The sequence below is a fragment of the Vidua chalybeata genome, chromosome 5 (genome assembly GCF_026979565.1).
Source record: "Vidua chalybeata isolate OUT-0048 chromosome 5, bVidCha1 merged haplotype, whole genome shotgun sequence".
Lineage (NCBI taxonomy): Eukaryota > Metazoa > Chordata > Aves > Passeriformes > Viduidae > Vidua > Vidua chalybeata.
Genome location: NC_071534.1, coordinates 43,127,225 through 43,147,329, shown reverse-complemented (window position 1 = coordinate 43,147,329; position 20,105 = coordinate 43,127,225). Strand labels below are relative to the sequence as shown.

At 39.0% G+C, this 20,105-nt stretch overlaps 1 protein-coding gene across 2 annotated transcripts in view; it reads right to left on the bottom strand.

Moving 5' to 3' along the window:
* The window catches only part of NELL2 (neural EGFL like 2), a 133,837-nt gene that overhangs the window by 19,529 nt on the left and 94,203 nt on the right, over positions 1-20,105 (bottom strand). For both annotated transcript variants that reach the window (XM_053943717.1, XM_053943718.1), the window contains exons 14-15: positions 18,331-18,453; positions 15,783-15,878 (exon numbers count right to left, since the gene is read on the bottom strand). In XM_053943717.1, coding sequence (XP_053799692.1) covers positions 15,783-15,878; positions 18,331-18,453 — 219 coding nt within the window. The remainder of the gene's footprint in view (positions 1-15,782; positions 15,879-18,330; positions 18,454-20,105) is intronic.

Below are 20,105 nucleotides of genomic sequence, written 5' to 3'. Positions count from 1 at the left end.
GACTGTTGCAACTCTGTTAAACGGGAAACCGCAGCAGAAATGTGTCTTACAAAGCAAAAGCACTGATTTAATGGAAAATTTCTTGACATTTGGATAAAAAGATTTCTGTTTTCAAATAGGCATAGCCTGGCTCAGGAAGTGCTGCAAAAGTATCTACAACTGAAATTATCTTATTAGTTTGGGAAAAGCAGACAGAATTAATTTTCCCCTGTCCTATGGTGAAACTTTCTTGGATGAATCATCTTGCAGCTGCTCAGTCAGAGGTGTGAGCTGACAAGAGAAGAAAAAGTTTTTGATTGAAGTTTTGCTTGGCCAGTGGCTATGGTCTATCAGTGGGTTATATGGAGTATTATCAGTGATAATGAAGTCCTGTTTGATGCTGTACTAGAAAAGGATGGAAAATGAAATATTACTCTATAAAAGAAAGTTAGCAAAAGGCTTTATATTTTCACTTACGCCAGTCAGCCTTCTTATTTCCATATTTTGTAACCCAACTCAAAATTTTAAATTTTCAACTCAATTTTTTATATTTTTTTTTTTTTTTGCTGAGGCCTCACTCTAATAAAGTAGACACAAAATCATATGCATTTTGAAAATAAGAGCTGTATATGCCTAGCTCCCCTTGCCATGACATTTGCTCTCCCAAATACCTTCCTTATACCTCAGGATCACTCTCTTCCTTAACCATGCCAACAGTTTTGGCTATTATACCCTTTTCTCTTGGGAACACTGCGAAAACTGCTCCCTGAAGAGTAAAATAAGATCATTAGCAAATTATCCACTGGTATAAAAAGAAGAAAAGGAGAACTAGCTGTCAGATTCATATTATTAGAGAATTTCTGTATAATAGGACTTTCTGAAGACTGAAAGTGGTATAAAATTGCCAATTAGAAAGATAGCAGTTCTCTTTTATCCAGCAACAGGAACCAAGCTCTAATGTGGTCAAGCTGCACTCAACAAAGAACCATGGTGTGGGGGAGGGGTGTTGCTACCATTTTATATTACTCACTTCAAGACTTAAATGTTAATCACCAAATCCTTCTCTTAGAAAAGCCTGCATTACAAACTTAGAGAGACACAGAGCACAACACAGTCCATAAATATTTTCTGTCCTAAACTGCTTTATCCAGGTCAATATAAACCAAAGTCCTTGCTTGTCCAGAAGTCAACACCACAGATTGGAAGCTGTGTATATTTAGAACTCAGCTGTCTCCACACTTGAAGTTTTTTTGTGACAGAATAATATATGGCACCTAGGTAAGACTGCCAATTAATAGAGACTCCCAATTGCAATAATCTGTCCCATTGCTAATTGGGTTTTGTCATTGGATATGGTTACAAAGATTAATGAGCAGCCAGCATCTTCCAGAATGTTCAGTCTCTTCTGACTCAGCCCGAATTTGAGACCTCATTTCAAAGGCAACAGCCTTTCCAGCCTAACACTTACCTCCTGAGCCATCCATATCCCAGCCCCGTATATAGTATAAATGAAGTGCAAACAACTGAAAGAAAAATAATTTCAGCAACAGATCACTGAAGAAGTGGTTTAGGAGACTTAGAAGCTGCTTAAACAGATACATCTTCAATACACGGGGTTTTTTCATGGGTACATTTGGAACAGTCAGACTCTGATATGCCTTTGCATATGTAAATACAATTTCAAGGATATTATGTCTGGCTTGTATGTAAAAAGGTAATGTTTCAACTATTCAGATTTATGCTCAGAATATACAGTAGTATTAAGATGATGTCTGGGTTATCTAATTTTAGTAAATACATATGGAAGGAGGAAAAGGACTTACTCAGTAGGACTAAATGAAAGTTCACTATAATACATGATGTATTTGCTGTCAATGACTCAATTTTCTGGACTAGCCTTGAAAAGGGTTCATCTCTGCTGCAAATTCTAGAGTCCCATCTCTCACATTTAAGAACCGAAAAGTGTTTGTGTTGGTTTTCATGTGACAACAGATTTCTAATATGATGATACTTGAGAAGACTCTCCTGTTCAAGCAGACCTTTGATTTGAGACCTTATGCAAAAAACATGTCAAGGAGGAGAAATGTAAAATTCTGAAAGTAGCTCAATATACTGGAGCTATCTTACTGTTAAAACAAAACAATAAGAACTTTGGGATTTCCATCCCACTACATTCTCATATACCATATGCATAAAAATATCATAAAGAGGAATAAAACCCTCAAGAATGTAGTGGCTAAGAATGCTGACATAATTCAGGAAGATATCAGTGATACCAGAAAAGTTGTTTGGAATGACTTTTAAATTATTTTGTAAAGTTTGATCAGCTCCTTTTTTTTCTAACACTGCTCCTGACTCCAAAAAGAACTTTCTTCCTTTGTCAATCACAGTCCTAGAGACTGATTTTGTTTACAATCTCACTCTGATTTGTCATGTTTGAGGAACTCTTTAAAGATATGGTATCATATCTCGAGTACTAGGGCATTCTTTTCATTGTATGGTTCTCACATCAAAGTTGTCATTAAACCATAGAATAGTCTTGGTTTTAATTACAATTTCATCCCAACATTTTATTCAGTTACAAATTCAAATCATAAAGGGCAAGCTTATGGATGGTCCATGGGACACAGCAAGGAGAGGAGTCACCCAGAATTCTATCCTACCATAACAAAATTCCATGAGCAGAAGAACTTTCTCTACACAGCACTAGAAACACCAGTTATCTCAGCCACAGCCTTCAGAGAAGAGTAAAGACTGTGGCACTTCCTCTCCCTGCTTCCCTGGATAATGAATAAGGCCCATCTTGGGGGGAAAAAAAAGTATTTGGAATGTCTTTGGAGTTGCTGCTTCTATCTCAACACCTCCCAAATCTAGTAGAACTTATGGTTAAGTCATCTTAAAATTGCTTCGACAGGTGGAGTCAGTGCTGCAGATGATATGTTCTTCACTAAAAATTTCCAACTGTCATGTTGCATGAAAAAATAGCTACTATTATAACAGGTCTTTTTTTTTTTTTCATTTTAATCCCAGCAAGACCATGATTGCAGTTTATAAAATACCCTGTCCATGGAAAACTAATTTAGTTACATTAATGAAAAGGAAGCAAAATGTGATTGAGAATGTAATACAGAATTATAGTTCATTAATTCTTCAAGTATGCAATTTTCCAGACTCCTGATCCCCCATTGATTTCTGCACACCCCCATAGGTCCTGCTAAATGCCAGCAAAAAGAAATTCAATCGTGTTGGTATTTCATGTGTGGCAGTGGCAGTGCTCCAAAATTAGATAGAAACGTTATCAAAGGGAATTTTCCACTGACTGCTTCACCATGTGGCCCTGCTAGCAATTCTTTGTTGTGACAAACTGATCAATCACAGATCACACCAATAATTGAAACTATGCCTCCCATTGCCCACTCAGTATCATCAAAGAAAGTGTATTTGTAGCAAATACAAATTGAAATTCAGAGCACTTAATTGGCCATGATGAACTAGGTGCATTCATGAATACTGCAAAATAAGCATAATTTATTTTTCAGCTCTATTGTGTGACACCAATCATGCCAATCCTCATTAGTAAGACTAATTAAGAATAATTTGGCCTCTATTTGTAGTTGTTGACAAAGAGATGGTTTTGCTTTCACAGAGTTTATCATTCTCAGTACAGCATCTCATGTTAACTAGAACAGATGCTTCTGTTTGCTTATTAGCCCTATCTTGAAAAAGAAAAGTACTTCTTTTCTCCAAGATAGCAAAAACACTTTTATACCTTGACATACCTGTTTTAGATGCCTACTAGCATCTGAAAGTCATATCACTGCATCTGCTCATGAGAAACAGGACTAACACACTAGTGGGCAGCTGCTAAAAATGGCTAAGGGTATCTGAGTTCTAAAAAAAGGGAACTAATTTGAAAAGAGAAGAGCTAGGTTTGCCAAATGTTACCTCTTTTCCAGTGAGTGTGAAGGAAGCCTTCACTTGCACAGTGTACTGACAAAAGATCTTGGGTTTCCTCAAGTGAGGAGTCAAGTCAGTCATAACCATGAGTTAGGATGTTTTCACATGAAAGACTGATGCCACCAGCATATTCTCAGCCTTGTAAAAGGTTGTTTCAGATCAGCTCTGATCTGTTAAGAATTACAGTAAATTTCCAAGCATTTCGTTCAGAGGCAAATTACAGAAAACAAACAAAAGAGCCCTCAAAGCAACTCAAACACAGTTTGGGGAACTAGGAATTGGTTTTGACACTCTGATTTGAGCTTGGTCTCCTATCATAGTCCTCTACTCTTTGGTCAGGGTATTGCACATAGTATATGTGTGCTAAAGTTTAAGACATTCTTACCTACATTTTATTACCAGTGGCGTCTTACCAGGACTCTTAGGCCATAGACAACTAATTTGCATTGCTACTCCTGAAATCCTGTCAAATCATGTAGAGATTGTATAAAATTGCTGAAGCACAAAAAAAAAGCGAAGAAACCCATTTACATTATTCTTTCATCTACAGTTGACAACAAGTCATCAAGAAAACAGTAAATATTCTCAATATAAATATGAAAAAGCTGTAAAAACAGCTTAAAACTAAATCACTATTTCTTTGCTTGGGCTATAAACATAGCATTGGCATGATATGTACAGACTGCAGACGTCCTCATGTTGACAGCAAAAGGAAGAGCTCCATAGGGATACAGGACAATGACTGGCAGTGTTATAGATTTTAATTCCACTAATAGTTGAATGACTCATAATTCATGAGAGAGCTTACAATGAGTGATGAAGGTCATCCCTATCTCCCTTATATAACAGAAGAAAATTCTATTATAATGCTGCCCAGCTGCACTATTCACATTCTATATATAGCCCACTGTATTTTAAGAATGTAGCTGAAACTTTAGTTTTCACGTTTAATAAAGGATTTTTTTCCCCATAGCAAACAATAGCTAAGTAGTGGATGCATTTAGATTTTTTTAGAAATAACAAGAAAATCCTGTCTCCTTAGAGCTGTTTTGTAGTATTCTGTCTTCCCTGGTTTCTTTCTCCCCATTTCTTTTCCTTAAGCTGCTACATATACGATTGTAGTTTTGCAGCAAGCTAAAGAAAGATATAAAGAGAAAAAGGTATCAATACGTGACTCATCAGCAAAGAAAAAATCTTCTGTGATTTAAAATTTGACACGGAGGGAGGAAAGAAATTATATGCACCCAAGAAATTGTCAGGCAAGGAATATGGAGAAAAAGACACAGAAGGATGAAGCAGCAAGGCATCTTTAGCTATAAAACTGAAAGGATGAGGTAAGCAGGGTTCATGCCTAAATCCAGAATGTGCATTAAATTCAATATGGGCATTTTTTGTTTAAATTCTGTAAAAGATTTTCTTTGTGAATAATTATAAATAAAAATGTAAAGCAAAGTAAAGCAAGTAAACATTCCAAGCTTCTAAAGCCCTTCTAAAGTCTCCTGCTATTTTTGAGCTTACTTGTCCTATCTGAGAAAAATTCAGGTGAGAACAGGGAGAGTGACCTTCCTTTCAAACATTGCAGCCAGGCAAAAGTATCTGATCTGCAGAATCCTGGTTTGCTGCAGATCTCATTTGTTTACTCTCAAAGACAAGTTTTAAACCTTTTTTTATATATATAATGAGATAGACATTTTTGAATATGTCCTCCTTGAAAGTGAAAGGGGTTTTTTTACGTTTTACAAATTCACTGTACTTCCCACTGACAAACATGCTACAAACCCCACCATGTTTTCTCTCAGCTATTTTAACAGAGGGGCAAAGGGAGAAGAAATGAGATTACCTACATCCTACCTAGACTTCTGCTACTCTCTTCTTATGGAAACTTTTTCACCTACTCAATTTTCAATCAAGCCTCGTGTGGCTTGATTCCAAATCTGAAATGAGGAGAAAGTGGGGCTCCATCTACCCCTTGCCCTTACTCTCCCACCTGCTTTATTTGGTAATACAAATAGAGAATAGAAGTCACAAGGACACTCACTGATAATAATTGTCCGTATTGGGGCTGATGCTATTTAATGCCTTCATTAATGACAGGGATGAAGGGATCAAGTGGTCCCTCAGCACATTTGCAGATGACACTGAGCTGAGCAGCACAGTTGACACACCTGAAGCACAGGATGCCATCCAGAGGGACCTGGACAGGCCTGAGCAGTGGGCCCATGGGAATCTCATGGGGTTTGACAAGACCGAGTGCGAGGTGCTGCACCTGGGCTGGGGCAAACCCTGGTATCAGCACAGGCTGGGGATGAACAGATCGAGGGCAGCCCTGCTGAGAAGGACTCAGGGGTGCTGGGGGAGGAGAGGCTGGACATGACCAGAGACCCAAAGCTGGGCATGGTCCAGAAAGCCAAACACATCCTGGGCTGCATCAAAAGGGACACGATTAGACAGTCAAGGGAGGTGATTCTGCCCCTACTCTGCCCCTCTACTCCACTCTGGAGTGCTGCAGTGCTGCAGCCAGCTATGGGCTCCCAACCACAGGGAGGACATTGACCTGCTGGGGTGAGTCCAGAGGAGATCCAACAAGATGATTAGAGGGATGAAGCACTTCTCCTACGAGGAAAGGCTGAGAGAATTGGAATTGTTCAGCCAGGAAAAGAGAAGACTTCAGGGTAACCTAATTGTGGCCTTCTACTACCTGAAGGGAACTTAAAGGAAAGATTGGAAAAGACTATTTACAAAGGGCATGTAGTGACAGAACAAAGGGAAATGGCTTGAAAACTGAGAGTAGGTCTAAATCAGATGTTAGGAAGAAGTTATTTACTATGAGGGTGGTGAGGCCCTAGAAGAAGTTGCCCAGAGAAGCTGTGTCCAAGGTGTCCAAGGCCAGGTTGGACAGAGCTCTGAGCAACCTGGTACAGGGAAAAGTGTCCCTGCCAATGGCAGGGGGGTTGGAACTAGATGGTCTTAAAGGTCCCTTCTAATCTAAACCATTCTATGTTTTTTTTGATACTGTGATTGAAGTCTTGCATTATTTGTTTCAGACAGATCTTACAATGTAGACCACACATGTTTTTTGTAGAAGTATAACAGCCCCTGTACAGTTCTGCTGGCCTCTAAGGACATTTGATTTTTATGATATGTGAAATACTAGTTTGATATAGCACCAGCACTAGTCATTAACTTCATATTATTATACATTTTCAAGGAAAATATTTGGAAAAAGGGAACAGCAGGAAGTTGTTTTGTACACAAACAAAATGAGTTTCAGAATCTCATGAACAGCTTATCTATACCATTTATGTCAAGTTTGCAACCGATCCATTGGGTGCACGTGTCTATTTTTCTGTAGCCTTAATCAACACTTGGAACATTGTTAACATAGAGCATTCCTTGCAAGAAAGGTACATTCTCCAGCTGAACACAGTATCTGAGATTGCAAATCACATCTTCTTCTTCTGTTTTGAACTTCCTCTTAATAGTAAATACAAAGACTTGGCCTTTATTGGAATATAGCTAGCTGAAATTTGCTGAAATTGTAATAACAATTGAAATTACAATAATTTATGATTTGCTAGATTTTTATTAGTATTGAGGAATATGCAGTATTCTCTTTTCAGCAACAGTCCTTTCTGAATCTAAACTTAGACAGTAAACATCACAGACTCAGGTTTCTATACTTATTTCTGAATAAAAACCTACAAACCTATTAATTTTTTCCATGAGGAAAAAAATCTCATGAAGAAGGGTTTCAGCAGCAACTCTGTGGTGTAGTTTCTGGTACTCTCTGTAAAGGATCTTGCAAATTCTTTTGAGCTGGAGAATAAACTTTAACTACTTTATGCCCTTCACACTAATGAGTGGAGAATGTTCAGGCAAGACAAAGAGGCTATGTTAGATTTGCAAGGCCAGGTTTTCTAAGGCAGACAGGCTACAGCAGTGGCTGCTATGAGAAGCTGTCAGAAGCTTCCCCCATGTCTAACAGAGCCAAAGCCAGCCCGCTCCAAGACAGACCTGCCACCGGCCAAGCCCATGCTGGGATAGTGTATTTAAGAAGGGGAAAAGGTACAACACAGTTACCTATTGCCTAGCTTATCAACAATAAGCTGGAAAGATGATGGCTCCTAACCTCATAATTTATGTAAGGTTTATCAAGAGGACTACAGGAACAAAAATACAGGAACCAAAAGCACTCTCTGCTCTAGAGCAGCCAAATGAGATTTTTCAGAAACTTTCTACAAATATCAGATTTGACAGTACAAATTAGGCCTGTCTGCCTGGAAAGTCACGCTCTGTGAGTGAAGCTATTTCTCCCTGTTTATCTCGCCTGACTGGAGAGTCAGGAACAGATACAGATATTGTGCCCTATGCAGTACATCAGAAAACTACATTAACCAGAGGCATGTAAGCAGTGCAGAAGTCCAAATTCCTAGAATTACTGTTCTGAGAAACTATTTATTTGAAATTGAGGCAAGTAAAAAAAATATATATATATATATATATGTATTTTATATATATATATATAATTTCCAAGTTCTGAAAGGACTTGGTGACACCACCAAGATATTGGATTAGATAGTTCATGGGAGCCCAGTTCTGTATTTGAATCATTGCTCTTATGCACATACAGTGCCTAAGTAGCTACTACATACAGTGCCTAAGTAGCTACTACATACAGTGGTTCAGAAAGTAAAATTTAATAGTTTTCACCCTGGGCAACACAAAAATTACAGTAAAGTGACTGTGCAAATTACTGTGTTGATTTTAGCCTACTCCTTACAAGTAGTTCTTGTTTAAATTTCTTGTTTAAATTTCAAAAGTCACTTTATATTTTGAAAGCATTAAAAATTTTACAACCACAAGGAAAGCAGTAATGTTGTCACTCAGGTGCTGGTACATTCATATGGCTTTGTAAGGAAATACCTCATACAGCCATACCCTGCTAACCTCTCCTCATGTCACCAAAAAAATTCTATCTGAGGACGCTTATTTCAAATTGCATAACTGTAGTTCAGTGATAGGACTGCAGAACACAAATTACATATTCAAAATTCATTATTAGGGTTCCATATCAACTGACTGGAAATTTATCACAGTGACATATTAGTCTAAGTTAGAACTAGCTACTATGCTTAAAGAAGACACAGAAGTTGATGTTATAGGATTCTTTCCATTAGTTTGCTCATGATTCTACTATCTGCTTTTCCTACAGGCAACACTAAACACACCAGTTATATGCCTTACCTCAATAAACCAAGGCTAGTTCTAGCTTCTGAAATAAGTAGCTGACATGCAACATAGCCATCTTTGAAAAGGGCAAGAAAGACTGTAATGCAGACTACTCATTACTCAGCCTGTGCAAGCTGAGTAGGGACTTTATGTAGCAGAGATGTAATTTATAAAGCATGTTTCAACATCCTCAGCAAAATCATTACATTATTTTTAGCAGCTGGGCCCTGTCTCCTTCTGCTGAAATGGAAACCACAGAAGATATTAATTAAATGAAGGTGTAATTCAGAAATGTTTTCATTTCAGAGATTCAGCTTCCAAGGATAAAAGGCACAGTTAGATATTTACTGTTAAAGTTCAGCCTGTTTTAACAGGATACTGAGAACTCTGTGCTTTTATCTACATTTCAGCTACAGCTAGAAAGGTGAAACCTCTCAACCCAACATGCCACATACCCAAATTTCAACAGGGCAGGAAGCTAGGAGACTTGCCAAGGAAATGAAGAGCACTTGGAAGTACTCAAAGAAGAAAAATGGCAGTGATTCCCCAAGGCTATGGCAACGAAGTCCAGCAATGAGCTGGACATGTAGTAAAGGCACAATTGAGTTTCTCTGGGCTCTGTTCTGGGTGGGGTTTTGTTTGTTTGTTTGTTTGTTTTTTCATGCACCAAAAGAAAAGTTTATAATAGCTCACGAAGTTTGAAAATTACTGTCATTGAAATGCCAGACTCCAAAGTGACTCCAAAGGCCTGACTTTCAGACCTTCAGAACATTATGAATTCCTATTGCAAACTGGCATCTATTAAAATGTTTTATGCTGCAAATCATGCTTAAGAACTATTTTCTTGCAGCTTTTTACAGACTCTATAGAGTAGCTCTACTTCCTCTTATTTCCATGAATTGAAATCAGATCATTAATGTAAATAAAACATTCCCTGACAGAAGTATCCTCTAACTTCTAAGTTTCAAACTTAGGAGTCCAAAATCAGGAGCCTGAATACTCAAGACACCTAATTCCAAATAAGCCCAGTGGACTATGAAAACAAATGAAATAGGGGAGGTGTCCCTTCTTGGTATAACTCTTGCTTTTAAAGTTACACCTTTAATTAAGCCAAATGTTAGTAATAATGTATGGCTGAATTAATGTAGAATCTGTAAGCTAAAATTTTTCTCAACTGTTGCATTCAAAGGTAAGAGCTTTGTCTGCCAGTTTATTTTCAGCAGCTTGAAATGGATTGTTTAGTAACAGGTGGACATGATTCCTGCAATAACCAAGGAAAATTCATTAGCAGGAAATTCAAATGGCAGAAAATCATCCAGAAACTTGCAGCCACCTGTTAACAAAAACTACATCAAAACACTACTAGTAGCAAACTCTGCTTTTTTATCTCATGCATAATTAAAAGCTGTCCATAGGAAAACTCAAAGCGCAAAACAAGTGTGGAAACTCAAAAAATAGAAGCTGACAAGCAGCAAAAACGCAGTAATTTTGTATGCATACACTAGCAGATATGCATATATAGTAGGAGAGCAGGTCCACTCCTAAAGCTCTGTCAACAGATTAAAGGAGAGTTGCAGTAACATCAAGCGTATCTAACAAAGTCATCCGGTTCTGAGTTCTAAATATAACACACTTCAAATACAATTTAAGACAGCACTTAAAAATGCCAATTGAAGATTTCTTAATTTTGCAATCAAAGACAACAGTATTAAGTCAGGTATTTTGAAAAAGTTTACCAGACACAAATACATTTAGATTTACTTGGTAGTCTCATCTCTACACTGCAGAAAGCTGCTCTACTTGATAAACTGCTGGTGTGTCTTATAAAACTTAAATTTTTTTAAAATATAAACCCCGCCTCCCTAAGCCAATGAATGTATCCCCCAACATTAATAATGACTCAATCCATATCCTTTGGGAGGAGACATAGAAATTCTCCCACTCATTTTTGTGACTTGATGACTTTTAGCCTCATTTTTATTGGCTTAATACCAATTTTTTTTAAAAGGTGGTATTGGCTGATATATCTGCATATGATTCTTCCATCTGCCACCTCCTTCCACTGTTCCATTTCCACATGGCACATTTCATCATTAATCTAAAAGGCTCCCAGCAGATCGTTCAAAGGTGTTGTAACAGCTCTGTGCTCTGTTAACTGCAAGACAGTCCACAGTGAATATTGCACACTGAAATACCCAACCAGCAGTAAGAGTTGATTCTCTTTCTTATGTTTCCAACAGAAGTGAGATTCCTACTGATGCCCCAGAAGCACCATTTTGGAAGAAAAAATGTTATGAAACCATTCTTACTTACACAGGACTTCACTTCTCTTTGCAAAAGCTGCACTGAGTTTAGGCTGCACAGGGAGGAGCTAAGCATAGACAGCATCATCCCTCTCAGGCTTTGGGAGAAATACGGATACTGATTGAGTATGCAAGTATGGGTTTTTTGGAAAGGAAATTTTAAACAGTGAGGTGCTCAACTCCTTCTTCACTTTGGTCTTTTTAGGTAAGATTTGCCTTCAGGTGTCCCAGGTCACCAAGACCAGTGGAAAATTCTGTCTGAAGCAAGACACATCTACCCATGGGGGAGAAGGATCAATATCTAAATAAACAGGAAAAAAACACAGATCAATCAAACCTGATTGGATGCACCCAGAAGTGCTGAGGAAGCTGGATCATGTCACACTTGAGGCCAACCTGAATTGTCTTTGAAAGGTCAGAGTGACTGAAAGAAGCTCCTCAGAAATGGAAGAAAGCAAATGTCCTTCCTATCTTTGAAAAAGGCAAGGATCCAGGGAACTATAGATTAGTCACCCCTGGGAAGATTATGGTATCCTCTAAACAGATTAAGGATAAGAAAGTAATTTGGAACAGTCAACACTGATTTATGAAGATGAAATAATGCCTGACCAACCTGATAGCCTTCTAAAGTAAGATGACTAGGTTTGGTAAATGGGAGAAGAGCAGTACATCATGTAAGTTTGATACTCACATGTTATGTGAGTATCAAAAACTAGCAAAGTTTTGATACTCACATAACATCCTGAGACAAGCTAAAAAGTGAGGGCTAAATAAATGGACAGCGAGATAGACAGAAAATCTGCAGAGTGCCCAGCATCAGAGAGCTCTGTTCAGCTGTACAACATCCATTTGGAGACTAGTCACTTACCAACATACACCCAGGTAAACAACAAGTGCTGGGCCAGGACTGCTTAACATTTGCACAATAAGGCAGAGAGCACACTCAGGACATGTTCAGATGATAGGAAATTTGGAGGAGAAGTTGGTACACCTGATAGTTTTAGTGACATTAGGGACCTCAACAGGCTGGAGAAACTGGCCGCTGGGAAAATCTTCAAGTTCAGAGGGAAATGCAAAGTCCTACAACTATTAAGAAACAACCTCAGGCACCAGAAGGGCAGTGGAAAAGCTACTTGATAGAAACCAATCTGGAGGTGCTGGTGGATATGAGCTGAACATGAGGCAGCATTATGCACTTGTAGCAAAGGTGGCCAACAGCCTCCAGAGTTGCCAGCAGGTCACGGGACATGATCATGACCCTCTGTTTCATGCGCTAGGATCCTCTCTGGAGTGCTGGATCTTGCACTGTTTTCCTTAGTACAGGAGAGACATGGAGCAAATCCAGTGCAGTGCAGTGAAGATGATTAATGGAGCAGAGCATCTGTCATACCAGGAGAGGCTAATAGAGCTGAGATGCTCAGCCTGGAAATGAAAAGGTTGAGGGGAAACTTATAATTGTGTATGAATACCTAACAGTGTTGAAAGAAGCTAGAAACTCTCAGTCATGTCCAGAAAAGGGACTAGGGGCATGGCAAATTTTATGTGAACATAATGAAAAGATTTTTTTTTTTTGTGCTCTGAGGGTGATTGAACACTGGAATTGGTTGCCCAGAGAACTTGTGGAGTCTCCAACCCTGAAAATACTCTAAATCCAACAGGGCACAGTCCTGTATGCCAGCTGTAGAAGCCAGCTGTATTTGACCCTGATCTGAGTGGGGAGATTAGATAAGATGATCTCCAGAGGTCCCTTCCAACTTCATCCTTTCTTTTCTATGATTCTGAGAAATAATTTAAACAGAATTCTTAAACACCTTTTACAGAAAGAAACGGTAAGAACTGATGATTGCATTTTCTAGGTCATTGTTGGGGTTTCAATCTCCTGCTAATTAATTCATAGGTTCAGCAGCTGCCGATAATGTCTACATAACTGTATATTTTAAGTTTAAAATCCCAAGTTTCTTCAATAAGCAGTTTTAAAATATGTGTAGCATAAACAGAAGTAAGTGATGTGCAATTTTAAAATAGATTTGGTACCTTTACATGAATCCTTCCCTTCTCTGTATGCGATTGCAATGGAAGACATCTGCCTAGAGAAGATTGCGTCACCTTTGTAGATATAGAGACTGCCCAAAGGGAAGCTTCCAGCATAAATTATTTGTAGTACGAAACATTTCAAGCCTAACGAGAAGTACCTTCAGCAAACTCTGCTACATTCACTATGAGTGTACTCTTTGAAGCTCCAGTTTTCTTTTATGGCTGTATACAGCACCCCTTTTCTTACAGTGCTGTCTCAGAAAAGATCAGCTTTTACTATTTACCCACCAGATATTTCTTCCATTTGCCACTCTCACCGTATTTCAGACTGTATGTTTCAAAGCCATGCACAAGTAGATGACAATCCTACTCTGCATATTAGTCTCCACATGAGGTGACCAGACCCGTGCTCCTGTGGCTGACTTTTAGCATTATTTATTTCTATAGTAGGAAAAAAAAATATGATGTTCAACAGAAATTAAACAGGAGAGAGGGTCTTTTCCTCAGAAAACTGAGCTATGAAATTGGTTTGGGGCTGGCAAATTGGCTCCACATCATAGCAACATTATCACTAGCTATGTGATTATCAGATCACCACCATACTAACCAGATGTTAAACATTGAGATCAGGTATTCAAAAAGGCACAAGATGTGCTCCAAGCCTCTGCCTGCCTCCCTATATGTTTCCTGAAGGGCAGGAAGGATGGGAAGTTAGGCCAGTAGTTCATATTCTTTTGAAGGACATTTGGGGCTGAATGCAGTTAATCTAATTTAAGTTAGCTTAAGGTACTTGAATATACTGGATTGGGGACTGAATATCCCTAGATTGTCCTATAAAGAAGGGAGTACAGGCAGGACTTCCAGGGTCAATTCTAAAAAGCCAGTAAGATCTCTCTTTGATAGTGGCCATTAACATTGACTATAGAAGGAGACTAAAGAGAATATGCTTCTAGTCTATACACTTCAGATAGGAGTATAAAGCTGCAAAAGATGGTTATGCACTTTGAAACTATCCATGTTATATTTAGTTGAGAACAGGAGAGCAGTTCAAGGAACATGTAAGACAGCCATCACTAAAACAAACTAACTGATTTAATACTTGAGCAATATCTTAGCATACAATTTGTTCCAAGCAGTGTTACAATGGAGAGAACTTGGTACCCTGCACTATGGTATGTACAGTCTGTGAAATAGTGAGCAATACTTGAAAAATTGCTCTTTCAACATTGTTTTAGAAATAGATGAGCAATTAGGATGCTGCTTTTCACACAGTATCCCTCATGTGCTCTGTGGGAATATCTGATCAAATACAGAAGAATGAAAACAACCAATTTTCTCACCTCTCCAATAGACCAGATAATACAGAATTCAGCCCGGGCTGTGTTTTTCATTAAACAAGATATGTTTACAAGTCAGATGAAAGCAATACTTGCTCAAATGACCTCCTTTCTACTGTTTGGAAGATTTATTGAAGGCAATATAGAACAGCAACAATAGTCAATCATAGGTGGCAGACTGCCCTTTTGTTAGGCATACTGAAGCCAATTAATCTAAGAAAGCTTTCTCCCTTTACCTCCTGGAGGCAAGTATGCTTAGAATGCATTTAAAAAATCTGCAGCAATAAAGGTGCTGAAGCTATTAATTTGAACTTTGAAAAATTATTTACAGGCACTTGAGATGCTAAGAATTAACATTTTACCTACTCTGCTGGGCAATTTGATTAGATCCAAGACTTAAAAAATAAAGTTCTAAAACAAAGCCTTGTGGTACTGCCATCCTCAGGGGTAGCGAGGGAAGATAAAGGAATGCTTGTGAAAGGAGTAAAAACACTGAAACCTGCCTTAACACTGAGTAAAGCAAGCTGGGTTAATCACAAGTCTTCAAATAAGGTTGCAAATGAAGATGGGTTAGTGAACCACGAACACATATACAGCACAAAAGTAATCAGTTACTCAAATTTATTTCCAGATGTCAGATTATCTGTTATTTATATGAGACACCAAAGGCTATTTGAGGTGAAAAGCAAGTCCATAATAATCTTATTAATTATGAAACATCAAAACCCAAGATGTCTTAATTCATGTTCTAATTTTTGCAGTCCATGTGCTTCTAATTAGAATTGCTGTAATATATTCTCCTGGGAAGCATGTAAGAAAAGTGAGTAACGTTTTAGTGGCAGCTTCTTCTTTCAGGGCATAACCTTAAATTCTCCTTTATTCTTGGATTACTTCAAATATCCTCCTTGGATTATCTTCATTGTAAATTAAGTTATAATCTTACCAGTTTCACAGCTGGGCCCAGTGAAGCCTTGTGGACAGGCACACACATTGGATGCAATACAGGCTCCTCCATTCCTGCACCCATCTTTGCAAAATGCTGCAAAATGCAAAATCAAAATGTATGGGTAAGAGAATCACACTCAGCAATCCTGCAGGTGGACACAGTCTGCCAGCAGGCTGGCACAGAACACTGCCCGTGCGGCACAGAGTGCAGAGACTGCCTTCTCCGAAGGACAGAGGTCACAAAGAGATGGTTTATGGCCCCTTGCCTCACTGGCCAGATGGGCTGACAAGCCACAGAAGGAGATTAGAGTAAATCATCTGAAGACAACAGCTCCCATATGTGCTCCTTCGCATGCACTGGGAAGCAAGGAAAGACAACATCTTCCCTTGGAACAGACTCTTCCTAGGGCAGCGCTGGTCTGTTCTGCTGCCCAAATAAAGGCCTGAACATAATAGGCACAACTGAGTATTAAACTGTCTGGCTAGCTCAGTCCTTTAATAAGTAATTTAACAGAAACAATAAAAATACTAATTTTGTCTCAAGGGATTCTGAAGAACTTTGAAACTTTCAGCATTTACAACTTAAAGTCAATCCTTGGGTTTGTTCTTTGGCATGCTGCGCTTACATATTTTGATGTAGTGTTCTCCAGGAGTGCATGCTTTCAAGAGCCACTCCTGTGGACCCAGAAATGCAACCAGCTCTGCTTGAAAGCACAGTAGCTGTTAGTTGTGCTGATTGCACCTGCAATATGGAATTGGAAATGCTCTGGCCAGAAGAAACTGTAGGTGAAACTAGGCATCTGGAAGTTATAATCAACACAAAGAGTTGCTTCAGGGCACTGGTCTAGCCCTGCACTTGTAACCAGCCAGAGGTGCAAGGCTTTGGTTTGCAGCTGCTGTGTGTAACAGCACTACTGATGAGGTCTTATGGCACACCTGAGAGAAAACTGTTACAGATTTGAGCTATCCAGTTTTGAGACACCAGCCTTGTGGTGTGAGACCATTGTCACTGAGACATCTAAGCTTCCCAGTCCAGGAGTGCATGGTGCACAGGATTGCAGCTGGCAGCACAGTGCATGAAAAGCTGCCAAAGACATGAGGGCAAGAGGAGTATCCAGGTCTCTTTGAAGGACACTGGTATCCAAGCCAGGGCTGCAGAGAAGTGCATTGCTCAGATTTCAACAGACACTCTTAGAGCCTTCTCCTGCATACTGCCTTCTCAATATTGAGGAGGGAGGGCGGGGATATACTTTTCTTTCACAGTGGGGCCAGGTGCCCTCTGAATTGTCAGATCTGCAGTCAGAGCTCTTATTCAGAAGAGCTGAACACAGTGCTACAGGGTTATGCACCTTCTCTTTGACCCAAAGAATCTTTTAGTAGCTGACTCACCTCCAGCAGAAGAATTTGGGACTACTACCAAGCACAGCACAGGAGTGAGCTGGGTTCGTCTTAAAGAAGATGCTTTGGGTTTAAACCTCATCAGAACAAGACTTTCTTCTTATTCCCCAGAGAGCCCAGCACAGAAGGACATATCTGCTGACATGCCTCCCTCTACTCATGTGTTTGACTGGAAGTGAACCAGGCTGCCATGTTTTACAAAGAGCTTGTCTGTGGTATATATAGAAAAATTGTACTGTTAATCAGGTAATTGAATAACTAGTGCTAAGACCTCAATCAGACTTGACAATTAAAGAAATTCTGGGTGCTTAGATTTGGCAATAGACAGCAGCAGAAGGCATCTATGTGATATTACCAATGTTAACTCTGGACCCTTAGATTCTGACATCTAAGAGGTCAAGAGCACTGAGGTCCAACCTCAAGGAACACTGGGTATGGTGTTGCTGCATCTGTCCCACTTCCCACATCTAAGCTCATTCCCCTACGGCTACGCTACTTTTTTTTTCAAGCGCTCTCTAATTCCTGTGATCAGAGCTTGAGAAATTCCAAGGGTCTGGGCCCAGCTACCAAGTACAATTTCTTCTAATGTGAAATGCAACAGGAATAAAAGCAGAATTGTACCTCTGGGAAAGCATCTTTTTAAGACTAGAAATTTAAGTTCTAATATTTGGAAGTGAATCGGAATGTTAGAAAACATGACACTGTCTCACTTGTAGTGAAAGTTTTGTATGCCCATGTCTACTGCTTTTCTCACTTATGATAACAAGACATACCAAACAATTTTTCGATCATCCAAGTAAAATAGCAAGTCATTGACCACAGACAATGTAAATCTGACAATGTTTTCATAGACGTAGGTTTCTTGATAACTGTGGGCTTCCTTGAATAGTGTACCATATATAAAAACTGCTGACACAAAAAAATGAAACATAACTACTTCAAATTTTAGAGCCTACTATCTATGTATGCATCATCTTCAAATTACTGCAAACTGCCAAATGCAAAGTCAGTGTGTATATGCCTGTGAAGATCATATAGGTGAAGGACCCAAGTGCCTAGCCTGGCATTTTGTCTGTCTTGCGCAAGGCAAACATCCAGCATTGCATCACCAATGATGGAGCATCTCGTTCAGGTTTCCAGGAGCTTACCTTTGCAGATGGTACCATTTCCTGTGTAACCTGGCTTGCAGACACAGTTGTGCCCGCCCACAGTGTTGAAACAGAGTGCATTTTCATCACAGTTGTGCTGGTTCGTTACACATTCATCATGCTCTGAAAAGGGAAACAAGAATGGGATGGTTCTGAATTTTTAAAACCACAACAAAATAGGAGCTTTGTATAGATTTCCAGATTAAAAAGAGAGAAACACAGTAGTATTTACTGGCAATAGGGCTAGCTATGTGAACATTTAACCATGGTATAGCCAGGGTATTTATTTTTATCCCATACTAGTATGTAATAACTGCACTGCAGCATAATTCCACTTCCATTAACAGGGAGCCACCATCATTACACTTTCTATGTGGGCTACAGTATTCTCCATAAACATTTGCCGAAGAGTTGGCTAGCATACTGAAAAACCATATGCTACTTCTACTGTATAATTTATTCATGCAGGTTGATCTTATGTGGGATTCTTCGGGTTTCCTTCAGAAAGCTGACTAATGGTGCGAGACGCACACTCCAAACTGCAAACGGCATGGTTAGCAGAAGGCAGGTCTTCGAAGTGCAGCCCGTGTTTTCCCTCCCCTCAGCCCATACAAAGCACTTTATTTAGATGAAATAAATAACCTGGAAACAGAGGTCTGCCTGCTTTTCAAGGGGCTTCTAGCATGGCATGTCCTAGCACTGGAGTGTGATGGATGAGACTCCTCAGTCTGGTGACTAGGACATATTAGGAAATATCCCTTTTGGGAATAAATTAACAGTCTGGAGAATGTAATTTTGTCTTGGCTTGCAGTGCACTACTTAATCTGAAGAAAAAAGCATTGCTTAAGTATTTAGGTTACAGAACATTTTAATGTTTCAGTTTGCAATTTTTAAGAAATGGTAAATGGAATCTTAAAAGAAGATGCCCTAAAGTGTCATTTCAAAATGATACATGAAAAGCTCTATTATTTTCAAAATGCAGCATCTCAGTCTGTAGGTGTCAAAATAAAATGCTTCCATCTTCTGGAAATACTCCTTGCATTTTTGTTATATCAACAGTATTCATCTATCCACATATAATTTCAGAGCCTGACATTTAAATTTCAGGAAAACCTGTTTGGGGAACATAAAGACTTCTAATTTTAATCAGCACACATGGACTAACCTGCATGTGAAGTTTTCATAGGTATCATTCTGCCTAGGTTTTAGTGAATTTTATTAGTGCAGCTTAGACCAGTTCTGCCTATTTAACTCAAGTCTTAAACCTGGAATCAGATGCTCTTTCTTCCCCCATTTTGAGGGGGAAGACTGCTCTGAATCTTCCTCTTTATAAATAATGACTTCACATATCCCACTGAGTTGTCAAGAAAATTAATTTCTTAACATTTGCAAATAACTATGGAAATTTTCAACGTGCTATTTCAATAGTGGCCATAAACTGTAGGAGTAAAAAACTGGCAGAATGGCACATATCCAATCCATCAGTAGAGGTAAATTTTCCTCTAGTAATGGCAAGGACCTGTTGTTCAAACGGAGGAAACTTTCACCTCAATATAACTAATAAATTTTGTGGGTTTGCTGTTGTTGAGTGTTTATTTGTTTGGTTTTTATTAACATTAACCTAATATGCCTCTTATAAACAAGGACTTGTGTCTCTTGTATCACCAGTCATGCTCTCTTCAACCCTTACTGGATGCAGCAGAGCACAGGCTGCAGGCCTCTGCCCTCCAGCATGAGATTTAATTACTTTGCTCTCAGCATGAATAACTAAAATT